General features: G+C 43.9%; 1 protein-coding gene across 1 annotated transcript; it reads left to right on the plus strand.

Moving 5' to 3' along the window:
* The first annotated feature begins 132 nt into the window (after positions 1-132).
* On the plus strand, positions 133-12,703 carry ckap2l (cytoskeleton associated protein 2-like). The gene is made up of 9 exons (XM_055662468.1): positions 133-243; positions 4,157-4,229; positions 4,581-4,647; positions 5,788-7,373; positions 9,238-9,436; positions 10,575-10,733; positions 10,873-10,945; positions 11,402-11,549; positions 12,363-12,703. Exons 1-9 carry the CDS (start codon positions 198-200, stop codon positions 12,577-12,579), a joined length of 2,568 nt encoding a protein of 855 aa, XP_055518443.1. The 5' UTR covers positions 133-197; the 3' UTR covers positions 12,580-12,703.
* Positions 12,704-13,758: the final 1,055 nt, after the last annotated feature.

Genomic DNA, 13,758 nt, shown 5'->3' on the forward strand with positions numbered 1-13,758 from the left:
GGCCGTCTCTTCCTTGCTCTGACATCTTTGGTCCCTTCACTGGCGCCGCCGCCAGGGGGCGTGGCCAGCGCCATCACCATCGCGGCTGTCATTGGCGGATTTTGAATCGCGTCGTGTTGGCGCCGCGGGCGGGGGCGGGGCCGGGCGCGAGCGGCGGTTTGAACGCGGCGGCGGTTGGGAGGAGGAGGCGGCGCGAGATGGAGGCGAGAGCGCGGAGCGGCAGCGTTCGGATGGCGGAGTCAGGTGAGGCCGGGCCAGGCCGGACCGGGGGGGGTGGGTGAGTGAGGCGAGGCCGGGGGGTGAGGCCGGGCCGGACCGGGGGGGGTCAGGTGAGGCCGGGGGCCGGGGGGTGGGGTTGTGGGGTGAGGTCGGGCCGGACCGGGGGGGGTCAGGTGAGGCCGGGCGGGGGGTGAGGCCGGGCCGGGGGGGTCAGGTGAGGCCGGGCCGGGCCGGACCGGGGGGCAGGTAGCGGGGTCGCAGCCCCCCCCCCCCCCCCCCCCCCCCCCCCCCCAGCGCAAATTGCAGGAACAGCAGCTCATATTTCACTTACACCCCAGGACATTGACTCCTCCAACTACAAGTAGCCCTTACTTTATCTCTCTCTCCATCCCTCCCCAGTTCTCCCACCAGTCTGACCGCCCCCCCTGATTTAATGTTATCTCTGTATGCTTCGGTGTCAGCTTCTCCGAGCTAACAATTATCTATTCTATATTTTCCTTGAGCAGCATCCCCTTAGATGTCTCGTTTTCACACCTTACACTTCCTTCTCTCTCTCTCTCTCTCTCTCTCTCTTATCCTCCCCCCTCACTCTCAGTCTGAAGAAGGGTCTCATCTGAAACGTCACCCATTCCTGTTCTCCAGAGATACTGCCTGTCCCGCTGAGTTACTCCAGCATTTTATGTCGTATCTTTGCCCGTTCTCTACAGCTTGCCTGACTAAGCCTGGTCCCAGGCCCCCATGATGGTGGGTAGGTGGGGGGTGTATGGACAACAGCTGTTTGACGTCCACGCTTTTGATGTTTGACCTACCTGGGGCATTAGGTGAGATGAATTATTAGCACTAATACAAAAACACAATGCTGGAAGTGCCCAGATGGTCAAAAAGCATCAATGGGAAGGATACAGACAAAGAGTCACCTGGTAGGGTATTGGTTTGGTTTATTATTGTCACGTACACAGTGATACAATGGGAAAAAAATTGGTTTAGAAGCTATCCAGTCAAATCATTACCATTCATGAGTGTAATCGAGCCATACACAAGTAAACAGCTACTTCATGGCGGAGCAGCGGTAGGGTTGCTGCCTTACAGCAAATGCAGTGCCAGAGACCCGGGTTCGATCCTGATTACGGGTGCTGTCTGTACGGAGTTTGTACATTCTCCCCGTAACCTGCCTGGGTTTTCTCTGAGATCTTCGGTTTCCTCCCACATTCCAAAGACACAGAGGCTTGTAGGTTATTTGGCTTGATAAATATTAAAATGTCCAGTGTAAAATTGTTCAACTTCCTGCATAGAGGTGGACTCTTTGGAAGTAATGACTACAAGGTACAAAGTACTACATTCGCTACAAGTACTCACTGGAAATTGACTAGTAATCGACACAAGGGCAATGATACACTCTTAAACAATGTAACATATAGCCTTCAGTAATTTTAGCTTGCAGTTACAAAAATAAATGATACTAAAAATACATTTATTTTTGAAAATTCTGTGGTGAAATATAACTTTGTTATTGACACTAGAACATTTTGGCTCTGAAACCCCATTGACACATTGTTTTTAATTATTCAATTTTACATAGCGAAAGGTTGCTTAAGAATACTGTTATCTTGTTTTTGAAGAATTACCTGTGCTGAGAGGATTCCCTGAAGGTGGCAGCACAGGGATGGATGGTGAACCTCTGCCTAACCTGTAAGGACTGTCAGCTTTGTAGCAGGCTTGAGCTTAAGCAATGACGAGATGTAGTGCAGGAAGGTGATGGAGAACTTAGTAGCATGGTGTCAAGACAACAACGCCTCCCTCAAAGTCAGCAAAATAATAGAGTAGGTTATTGACTTCAGGAGATACACAATCTAGTCGGCATCAGTGGTGCTGAAATGCAGATGAAGAAGAGAATCAAATTCCTAGGTTTAAACAGCACCCACAATTTGTCCTGATCCTACCATATTAATGCTACAGCCACGAAAGCATACCAATACCTTTACTTCAGAAGACTACGGAAATTTGGTATGTTTCCAATGACTATAACCAATTTCTACAGATGCCCCATAAAAAAAACATCTTATTATGATATGGCAACTGCTCTGCTTATGACTGCAAGAAATTGCAATGAGTTATGGATGCATCCCACTCTATCATGCAAACCAGCAATACCACCCTTCTTCCAAATCATTTATATTTCATGCCAGGTCAGGAAATTAGCCAACATAATGAAGGCCCACTCGTACCCCGCTATTCTTTATTCTCCCCTCTCGCATCAGGCAGAAGATACAAAAGCTGAAAAGCACAGACTACCTGATTCAAGAACTGCTTTTCCCCCACTATTAGACTCTTGACAAAACCCTTCATAAGCTAAGAATAAATTCCAGATCTCCCAATCAGCACAGTAGAGATGGGGATGAAGACAGTTGGCCACCCTTGTCCTGGTATAATCTGTTCAGTTTGTATAGAACCAGCCTCAGGAATCTGAATCCCAGCTTCCTACACCATCTCCCTAGCCCTTATTTATCTTGTTTATCCTTTTATATCTGCTCTCATTAGTATGTGATGCTGGGAGTAATCTGTACACGTGACAATAAACTACATTCAAACTGATTTTTAATACCTCCTAACTTCTGACAATCGGCTTGTTTTATTGAACCAATGTTGTTGGCGTTGTTATCTATTGTGACCACTGGGAGTTCTCGACCCAAAACATCACCCATTCCATCTCTCCATAGATGCTGCCTCACCTGCTGAGTTACTCCAGCTTTTTGTGTCTACCTTTAACCTCTCCAGAATATACTGGAGATGACATCCTTTACCCTAGCACCAATGTCCATCCTGGAGTTATGTTTGTAGCAATGACAAGAGGAACATTGTGATACTGCTGGCAGGCTTGATCCCAAACAAATTACAGGCAACACATTGTACCTGCCTTTTTATTATGAGATTTATCTATTGCCTAGTTTATAATTTCATTAGTTGTGTGTTTCTGACTCTCGTAGTACAGGTGCACAACCTTTTATCCGGAAACCGAAAAGCTCCGAAAACCGGACATTTTTTCCAGGATGTCGTCTGCACACCAAAGCTCGCGTTTGGCGCCAAACGTGACCCGAAACGACCCACGGTCAACCCAGGTCTGTACTACTGTAGCGGCTGCCTCCTCCACGGAGACCGGGGACACACTTAAACATCTTTAAATCATTGCTTAAATGTTAGTCAGTTAGTTTGGAGGGCTTTTATGTGAAGGGGGAAACTTTAATTCTTAGTCCCCTACCTGGTCGGAGAGGCGGGGAGCGGGCAATGCCTTACCGGGTCGCCATGCAGTAAGCTCCGGATCGCTGTGGCCGCCGACTCCCAACATCGCGGAGCTGGGGCTGCGGGCGTCCGGCCGCGGGCGGTGCCGGTTGTAGCTCCGACCCCGGCAACTCTACCCCTGGCTGCGCGGCGCTCCAAATCCAGCGACGCCCGCGGCCGGACGCCCGCAGCCCCAGCTCCGCGATGTTGGGAGTCAGCGGCCACAGCGCTCCGGAGCTTACTGCACGGCGACCCGGTAAGGCATTGCCCGCTCCCCGCCTCTCCGACCAGGTAGGGGACTAAAAATTAAAGTTTCCCCCTTCACCTCCCCCACCACATAAAATCCCTCCAAACTAACTGACTAACATTTAAGCAATGATTTACAATGATTCCCCAGTCTCCGGGGAGGAGACAGCCGCTCCAGACTTTTCAAGCCGCCCGCGCTACCTATCCAATCTACGCTAAAAATCTTCCATTCAGAAATACGAAAAATTCCGAAATCCGAGAAGTGTCTGGTCCCAAGGCTTTCGGATAAAAGGTTGTGCACCTGTAGTTGCAATATGAAGTTGGCCCTATATCCTGTTGCAATTTAAAGTATCCTCAGGTTTGGTTGAATGATTACAAATTTAATCTGTAGTAATTTTTTTTATTTTCAAAACAGAACTTCGAAGGCAACAACTTGAAGCTTATCTCCAGAGAAAAGGGAAATTGAAGGTTCCAGGTCTGACTGACAGGTTTGTCCTTGTTAGTTAGCAAAACTCTCTTGCTGCAATTTCAATATAAAATTTATGGATTATGTAACCACATTCCTTTGAGTCATAGAAGTTGTTATGATATGTGTAATGTGCCTTTAATGACTTAATAAAGTCCATGCATGCATAGGGGTTTCAGGCATTTTGGGGATTTTACTTACTGGAAAAGCTTGTCCTTGAACATGGTGGCAGCGGTGACATACCTGTATCATATAAAAGTGAAGTTTCTGAATTGAATAGGTTTATTAATTCATTGTCCATTTTAACTGTTTGTCTGAGTAAATAGTTCCTAACTTTTTAGTTTGAGTTTTACCTAAAAATGTGTCTTTTCAGGTATTATTTAGGGGACAAAAACAATCGGAAAATACAACCAAGAACTGCTCCATTCAAAGTTGGGTTGGTAAGTAGGAACCCATGATCCCTTTTCAAACTAAGTCGATTCAACTTATTTTTATTAAATTGCATTAAGTTTGTAATGCACCACTGCAATTGGTAAATCAACTTGATTGATCTTAACCCAGAGATTTTAGTGGCAGTTTATCTATTGATAACTACCATCTTTTGCCGTTTGAACAACTGCTTATTATTGAGAACAATAACGGAAATTGGTGGAAATATTGGGATAACATCTGTTGATATGGAAGCAATTGGCATTTCCAGTCAAAGTTCTTTTATTAGAACATCTGCAGCGCCCAGAAATTAATATATTACTGCAGTATTCTTGCACTCTTTTTTATTATTAAACTATTCCATTTGTGCGAAAAGACATGGAGATATAATAGATTAATCTTAATAGTTTGTGACATTTATGGGATGAGCATTGAACATGTTTTGTCATCTTTTCATGTTTTGAGTTCTGTATTGAACGAGAACTGGGAACTTGTGTTCAAATCCCTGGTGGCTAAATTTAATATCACAAAACTGTGTTTAATACCTCTTCTCTGATCCTTATTTTTTTTTTTTTTTTTAAAGAGGGGTGAGGAAAAACATAGCTGGGAAGCAAGTAGTAATTAAAAACTTTACAATAAAGAATGACAGAATGTGATTCTTTTAATTGTGTTAATTCTTTTAATTAGCTTCAGAGGAGAAAATGAACTCTGGAGACGGTAATTAAATAATTTTAAAAGGTGATTTCCAGGTTGGGAATATGAAATGGAGTACATTCAACGGCATAGTTTTATAAAAAGCTTTAGTTTAGTAAGTACAATATTAGTTAGTGAGCTGGATTAGTATGGTACATCCGCATACAGTGGAGTTTGCAGGAATTGAGGTTGGAGTAAGGAAAGCCAAGAAGAAAAATAGCATGAATCAGCAGAGATGGGCTTGACAGCAAAAAGGTTTACAACGTTGTGAATTGGTGCTTAATAAATAGATATTGTCAAGGATAGATAAAGTGGGGGAGGGGGGAGTGATCAGGAAAATAAAACATCTGATATTTTCCAGTTTTATAATATTGGAAAATATTTGGAAAATGAAAATGTTAAAAAAGGACCTTGGTTTATTCATTGCTTCAGACAATGTTGCGTGAACTTTGTTTCAGGGAAACGCCCAGAAGCATGATGCTCACACAAAACAATGTGAACTCCAAAGCACGAACAACCCATCACGTACTAATCATGTCAAATCAATCGCTGCTAGGAATCAAGTTCAACACTGCTCAAGAACCGCTGGAAAAAATCCCGCCCTCACTCAAACAGTTTCTATGTTTCCCCAAGTTACAACTGCATTATTCCCAATGGAGTCAAATGCAGAAAGGGAAATTATTGTTGATGAATCAGCTCAAGAAAGACAATGTTTAGGAAACTTAAAACCTGAAAATTCAACACATTATGAATTTATTCATAAATCAAGCAATCAAGAAAAGGAAAATAAATGTACAGTAGGTACAGCACAAACTGCTGGACAATCTACCAGTACAGTTTTAATGAATCAGTTTACACAACAGGTGAATGATACTCCAATCAGCAGATTAAAGGGGACTCCTTCAGATAATCACTCGTGGGCCATTGGTATCGACAATATAGACAGGGTACCTGCTGTGTTGAGGCCAGTGGGCAAGTCTGGAGCAGCCCCCACTCAGGCCAGGCCAGTAAGCAGCTCAAGAGTGGCCCCCGCTCAGGCCAGGCCGGTGGGCAGGTCCAGAGCAGCCCCCGCTCAGGCCAGGCCAGTGGGCAGGTCCAGGGCCCCCCCTGCTGCAGCCAGGCCAGTGGGCAAGTGTGGAGCGGCCCCCGCTCAGGCTAGGCCAGTGGGCAGGTCTAGGGCGCCCCCTGCTGCAGCCAGGTTGGTGGGCAGGTCCAGAGCGGCACCCGCTCAGGCCAGGCCAGTGATCAGCTCCAGAGTGGACCCCGCTCGGGCCAGGCCAGTGAGCAGCTCCAGAGCGGCCCCCGCTCAGGCCAGGCCAGTGATCAGCTCCAGAGCAGACCCCGCTCGGGCCAGGCCAGTGGGCAGGTCCAGGGCGACCACCGCTCAGGCCAGGCCAGTGAGCAGCTCCAGAGCGGCACCCGCTCAGGCCAGGCCAGTGGGCAGGTCCAGGGCGGCCCCCGCTCAGGCCAGGCCAGTGGGCAGGTCCAGGGCAGCCCCTGCGGTGGCACGGTCTGGCGCAGTCCCCAGTGCACCCAAAGTCATGGGTAGCGCTAGACCATCGCCCCGTGCAGCCAAGCCTGTGAGCAGGCTTGGGGCAGCTCCATGTGCAGCCAAGTCTAGGAGAGCCCCTCATGCAGCCAAGCAGGTGAGCAGCTCCAGAGCACTCACCTGTGCAGCCAAATCTACAGTTGGAATGACTGCTCCAAATGAGCCTTCAAAAGCAGAGGTAGTAAAGAACTGTGGGAAATTGAGCAAAACAGAACAACAATGTGAAAGTGAACAAACGATGAAATCGCCATGTATTGCAAGTGGACCGAATGGATCCAATTCTATTGAAAGTAGATCTCTGACAATATGGAAACCTTTTACACGATCTGCTCAAAGATTGCATCCAACTTTGGTGTCTCCTACAAGAAATATAAAGGTCAATAAAGATGCAGTACAAAACATAAGCAAATTGGCAACATCAGTAATGAGCACAGCTAAGCAGAGAGATGATCAAAGTTCCATCACCAAGACATTGAAAGGAAAAGATGAAAGAAGGTAAATGATTAACGGAATCACTTGGTTAAGCTTACTACGGTCAATATCATGCGGGTTGAATTGAGTAAGAGAGAGCTTCTCTGGACAAATCCAAATAAATACTATGGTTTTAAAAAGCAAGTCAAAGGTTGGTATCCTGTGGGAAATGACATGTCTTCTGATTCTCCTAAATCTTGCCACTGTTTACAAAGTCCAAGTTAAGAGTACTTTGCTGTTCTGAAGGTACTCTTAATGTATACCTTGTAAAAGGTGGTAAGACTTATTCTCGATTTGCTTTCGTGAATGTAGATCCATCAATACTCAAAGATTGGTGTTAACTAAGGGAAAGCAACACTCTTGATTGACATCTCATGCATCATAAGAGTGATAAAGTGTGGAAATAGGCCCTTCGGCCCAACTTGTCCACACCGGCCAATATGTCCCAGCTACATGAGTCCCACCTGCCTGCATTTAGTCCATATCCCTCCAAACCTGTCCTATCCATGTACCTGTCTAACTGTTTCTTAAATGTTGGGATAGTCCTTGCCTCAACTACCTCCTCTGGCAGCTTGTTCCATACACCCACCACCCTTTGTGTGGAAAAAGTTGCCCCTCAGATTCCTATTAAATCTTTTCCCCTTCACCTTAAACCATATGTCCTCTGGTCCTAAATTTACCTACTCTAGGAAAGAGACTCTACCCGACCTATTCCTCTCATGATTGTATACCTCAATAAGATCACCACTCATCCTCCTGCACTCCATGGAATAGTCCCAGCCTCTCCCTCGTGCTCAGACCCTCCAGCTCTGGCAACATCCTTGTAAATCTTCTCTACCCTTTCCAGCTGGATAACATCTTTCCTATAACATGGTTCCCGGAACTGAACACAATACTCTAAATGTGGCCTCACCAATGTCTTACACAACTGCAACATGACCTCCCAACTTCATTGCAAACTATCTTTCCCTTTGTTTCCAGTGCACCATGGCTATTGTTCAAAACGCATTGCAGTTGCTCACCAAGGCTACATTAGTCTTTCTCAAACTAATAAGCATAAAGGTATATGAACGCTACCACCTGCAAGGCCAAATTGGACATAAATATATTGTCACCCTTGGGTCTGTTCAATAACACTTAATTCTAGTAATTCAAGCAGGCGGTTACACATTCTTGAAAGACAATTATGGTTGGACAATAAATCTATTAAAATAAAACAAGAACTGTATTAAATGCTATTCTCACAACTTGTGCTGATCCAATGCTTGAATATGGGACTTTGGGTGGATATAAGACGCCCTATTGCATTAGGTTAAAGAGCAGTGGAGTTATTCTCAATGTCCTTGTCAGTATTCATCCACACAGCAAGATTAAAAAAAAAAAAAAATTTAAGCGAACCACTTGCTTTTGTGGCATGGCTTTGCAGAAAATCATAAAATCGTAAGTGATAAGAGCAGAATTAGGCCATTCAACCCATCGTTTGCCATTCAATCATGGCTGATCTTATTCTCCCTCTGAACCCCATTCTGCCTTCTCCCCATAACCCCCGACACCCGTACTCATCAAAATGGTTGACATAGATCTACTCTACAACAATGATTGCTGTTTAGCTTGTTACAGCATTTTGAAAGTTGTAGTATGTAAAAGTACTTTATTAATGGTAAAATGTATGGAATAGAAACACAGAATATAAAAGCATGGAAGTTGAAGCTTTGTTGGAGTGAGTGTACCCAGAGTTCATGTTGCTTCCTGTGCAATTGGTGCCATGATGATGCTGCTGTGATTCTCTTCATACTTCCACCATCATGGTTTCTTTTTACTTCTTCCCTGTTAAATCGAAACACGGGTGGTTTTAATTTTCAACTGTACTATTCATATTTTTCCTCAGGAAACAACTTGAAGAGTGGTTAGCTTCTAAAGGGAAGACCTACAAACGCCCTCCCATGCCAACCCCTTTGAAGAAAGTTTTAAAATCTGTAAAGAAGAATTTGGAGTGTTCTTTCTTGGAAGCACTGGAAGAAGAACAGAAGAGCCTGGCAGATCGGGTGCACCACATGTTGAATGACTGCATGAAGCTGCTAGAGAGGGTATGGAAGTTTTACCAGGATTGACAGTGAGATTAATGCTTCCCAAAAAAATTAATTGTCCCTGCTCCAGGATGAGTGCTGGAAGTGTTGTAGGGTATATTCAAATAGAGGTTTGTTATGGGAAGCACATCTTGGAATCAATCAATTGATAAGAAGGTAGACACAATATGCTGATGTAACTCAGCGGGACAGGCAGCATCTCTGGAGAGAGGAATGGGCGAAGTTTCGGGTTGAGACCCTTCTTCAGACTGATGTCAGGGGAGGGGGCAGGACAAAGATAGAATGTAGGCAGAAACAGTGAGACTAGTGGGAGAACTGGGAAGGGGATGGAGAGAGAAAGCAAGGACTATCTGAAGTTAGAGAAGTCAATGTTCATACCGCTGGGGTGTAAGCTACCCAAGCGAAATATGAGGTGCTCTTCCTCCAATTTGCGCTGGGCCTCACTCTGACAATGGAGGAGGCCCAGGACAGAAAGGTTTTTGGGAATGGGAGGGGGAGTTGAAGTGCTGGGCCACCGGGAGATCAGTTAGGTTCGCCGAGCCTGTGCTTGGTGTCCCTTCAACTCCCCCTCCCATTTCCAATCTGACTTTTCTGTCCTGGGCCTCCTCCATTGTCAGAGTGGGGCCCAGCGCAGATTGGAGGAACAGCACCTCGTATTTCACTTGGGTAGTTTACACTCCAGCAGTGTGAACATTGACTTCTCTAACTTCAGATAGCCCTTGTTTTCCCTCTCTCTCCATCCCCTTCCCAGTTCCCTTTCTCTCCATCCCCTTCCCAGTTCTCCCACTAGTCTTACTGTCCTACCTACATTCTATCTTTGTCCTGCCCCCTCCCCTGACATCAGTCTGAAGAAGGGGAGAGGACAGGACAGGAAGAAAAAGACCCGAAACGTTGCCCATTCCTTCTCTCTAGAGATGCTGCCTCACCCGCTGAGTTACTCCAGCATTTTGTGTCCACCTTTGATTTAAATCAGCATCTTACACAGTCAATCGTTAAGGTAGGTACTAACTGCATGCAGTGGAATTATTTTCTTTCTTTTCTCAAATAGCACTCCATTTGGTGTTTTCAAATAGCTGCAAAGTAGTTATTGCTTTGTTGTGCTTTAATATTTGTAAAAGTTTACATTGTTTCCCTTTAGGGTTCCTCGCCTGAACAAGTGTCTGAAGCGTTGCGGAATGTTCCTGATGGTGAGAAGTTTGCCAAGTACTGGATTTGCCAAGCACATCTGCTAGAATTAACTGGTACGATGGAGGCCATCATTGCTCTGTTTGAGCAGGCTGTTCACAGTGGTGCAGAGGTAACTATATTTGTAACAACAAGCTAAAATGTATCTGATGAATTCAAAATTGCAGATTTAAATGTTTTAAGTTTTGATCTTTACCTAAACATTCCTCTCTGGTGAGTTGCTTTACAATGAGAAACAAACTCTTTCACAGCCTGTTGAAGAGCTGCGGTCTGCACTTGTGGAAACCATCATGAGGAATGTACACTCTCACACATCCTGTACAGGTAAATCTGCTGGCATTAAAACATTGAGTTTCCTTTAGCTTTAGAACCAATGTTTTCATGTTGTATTGTCACTTTTCTTGGCAGATAAATGGTATCCAATTTGTGCACACACCTAGGTTCCACAATCAATGTAATAATGGCTAGCTAATTTGCTTAATGTACATTGAGCCATAAATATCAGCCAGGATATCAAAGATGTTGCCCTGGAATCAGCTTCATCCATCTCCGTGGAGTATTGGTTCAATGTTCCGTCCAACCGGCATCTTTAGCGTCTGTGGAACAATCTTGAATCAAATTTTGTGCTCTGATCTCCGGAGGGAGGTTTGAACCCACAATTTATCTCCGAGCATGTGAATAGCCATCTGTGCAATGGATGACGTTGACATAGAGATGCTGCAGTTATGAATGATCACTGACCATTTTTTTATTTGCCCCACGTTTTTTATATTTTGATAGAAAAGGAAGATGTTAAAACTGAAGGTTTTGAAGAATCAGCTGTTGCCACGCCTCGTACAACAGTAGTGGAGTCTCTGTTCAGCAAAATAGATGGGCATGGTTCATCCGTGATCAAATACAGAGTGACCGCAACACCCCAAGTGCTCAGGTAAGGTTTTGTCATCAACACCTTTCCCCCTTCTCCCCCCAAGAAATGATGGCCATTGTACTTGTCTATACTAATCTCTTTAACTCAAATTTTGCCCATAACCCATGCCTTGACAAATGAGATGATTTGGATAGCTTGATATTTTCTAAGTACTTCAGGTGCCTCTGTTGTGGTTCAATGTTCTTAAACAGACAAAAACACAAAATCAGTGATCAAGCAGTACAATCTTTATTTCGCCAGGCGGGTGTGGTAAAACTCTTTACCATATGCAGATTACAGAATATACAGAGTCACTTGTTATTGGAAAAGGGTATATCAACATCTTTGTTAGTCTTGTAAGAGCTTCCTGCTGGTTTTGCAATTAATTATGAGAAAAGTAATAGCCTGTCTTTAATTTCAGCTGAATCCATTTTTGTGAAGAATAAATCTTTTTAACTTCCACACCTCCACCGCCTATTCTGTTCCAGATTCCAACCACATTACCTGTAGTCACCAAATGAGCCTCCTCATTCCCTAGTTACCATCTTGCTCCTGAAGTATCAAGTTATCAAATAATATCTAAGTGTTTTTAGATTTGGTAAACATTCAAAACGAACTTGGATCTTTTAAATATTAACCAAGCTGTTATTTTTTTTAATGTACATGTACTTTCTGAAAGTATTAATTTAGGTTTTTCATATTGCTGCGACCCATCTGTGGAGCCTCTCTTTGGAGTTTTTCACCTCGCTAGTGCCCACACAGGTGGCAACTGTACAGAATTAAATCAAAGAGCTGACACATTTTCAACATTTCAAAATCCATCTTTCTTTGCAGAACAAATCATCTTCAAAGCAAAATCCGATCCCATGGGAAGCAAGATCTGAAGTTCCTCACCCCCGTCAGGCGGTCGGTTCGCATTGAGCATGTTTCTGCTTGGCACCCTGAGATGTTGAGAGAGCATGACTGCTGTGTGGCCTCCCTGAATGAACTTTTAGATGAGGATGAGGCTGAAACATTTGTTTACAGAGAAAACAAGGCTCTGCTGGAATAACAGAAATTACACTGATATCCTTTAAATGCATTTTACATACTATCCACATTAGCTATCAGCTTATTTGTATTGTTTTAAGAATGTATATAATAAACTTGTTGTGTATTTGGCGCTTGAAACTTAATTTCACCATCACGGTATATGCTCTTTACCTAACATTTAATTGATTAATACACTGTTGCAGAATTGTATTATTACTGTCATCTTACAATACATCCTCATAACTAATAATCATATCTAAACTTGGCACATAATTTTTTCATTCCATTCATCTTCCTTAAACCAAATACATTACCTCTTGCATTATGTGTTATCATTTTCCATTCCCTTGTGTGTAAATTGCGCACTCTAATCACTCTAGCTCTTCCTGTATCTCTGCCTCTTCCTTTTTAAATGTTCTTATCTTAATTTGAAGATTTCTTCATGTTCCTGATATTCTGCTAAAGTTAACGTTTCATTTTCTGCTTTATATATTCCCTTTGTTTTCCTCTTTCTGTTCATTTTTTGTAGGTGTAATCTGACACATGGCTGCAGGTTTTCGTTTTGCTTCCAGCTTCCTCTGTCGCTCAATTTCCTCAGGCTGCGTATTTATCTGCTCTTGTTTTTATTGAGATTCTGCAATGCACAACCATCTGTCCATTGCTCAGTGAAGGAGGCTCCATGCTGGACTGTAGTGAAGAGTGCTAGTCGCAATCATTCCTGCATACTTTTTTCTCAACCGGCAAGCCTCTCTTTAGATTTTTCTATCAGCAGCTTTTTACTCATTATCACACATTTATTTAACCGTTCTTTGTATCGTTTAAGCCTTTTCTGTTGTTCATCTATTTGTCTTAAGTCACATCTCTGGTTCTTCATCAAGAAGTAGGATCTATATTGTCTTTGTAATACAACAGTGGCTTTGATTTGTGCTCTGCTTTATAAGCACGGTAGTGCTAATCCATTGCGCTTTGCACGCGTGGGTTCGGATCCCATCCTCGTCGTCAATTGTTATGTATTTGGTGCTTGGAACTGACTTTAAATAACGCTCAGACACAGGAGTAAAACTAAGCAGCTTCTTTATTGCAGGACGCCCGCCACCATGCGTACCATTGCCCAAGACATCACATATGTTAATTCTATTACATACACCACATGCCTCTCCCTTTAACTTGGAGGCTGGTAACACCATTTATATTACAT

This window comes from Leucoraja erinacea, chromosome 35, assembly GCF_028641065.1.
Source record: "Leucoraja erinacea ecotype New England chromosome 35, Leri_hhj_1, whole genome shotgun sequence".
NCBI lineage: Eukaryota > Metazoa > Chordata > Chondrichthyes > Rajiformes > Rajidae > Leucoraja > Leucoraja erinaceus.

Excerpts from the sequence above, each read along its gene's own strand:
- ckap2l (XM_055662468.1), top strand. The coding sequence starts at position 198 with ATGGAGGCGAGAGCGCGGAGCGGCAGCGTTCGGATGGCGGAGTCAG. Across the intron at positions 244-4,156 it reads CGTTCGGATGGCGGAGTCAG|AACTTCGAAGGCAACAACTT; the intron begins GTGAGGCCGGGC and ends TTTTCAAAACAG. Across the intron at positions 9,437-10,574 it reads GCATGAAGCTGCTAGAGAGG|GGTTCCTCGCCTGAACAAGT; the intron begins GTATGGAAGTTT and ends GTTTCCCTTTAG.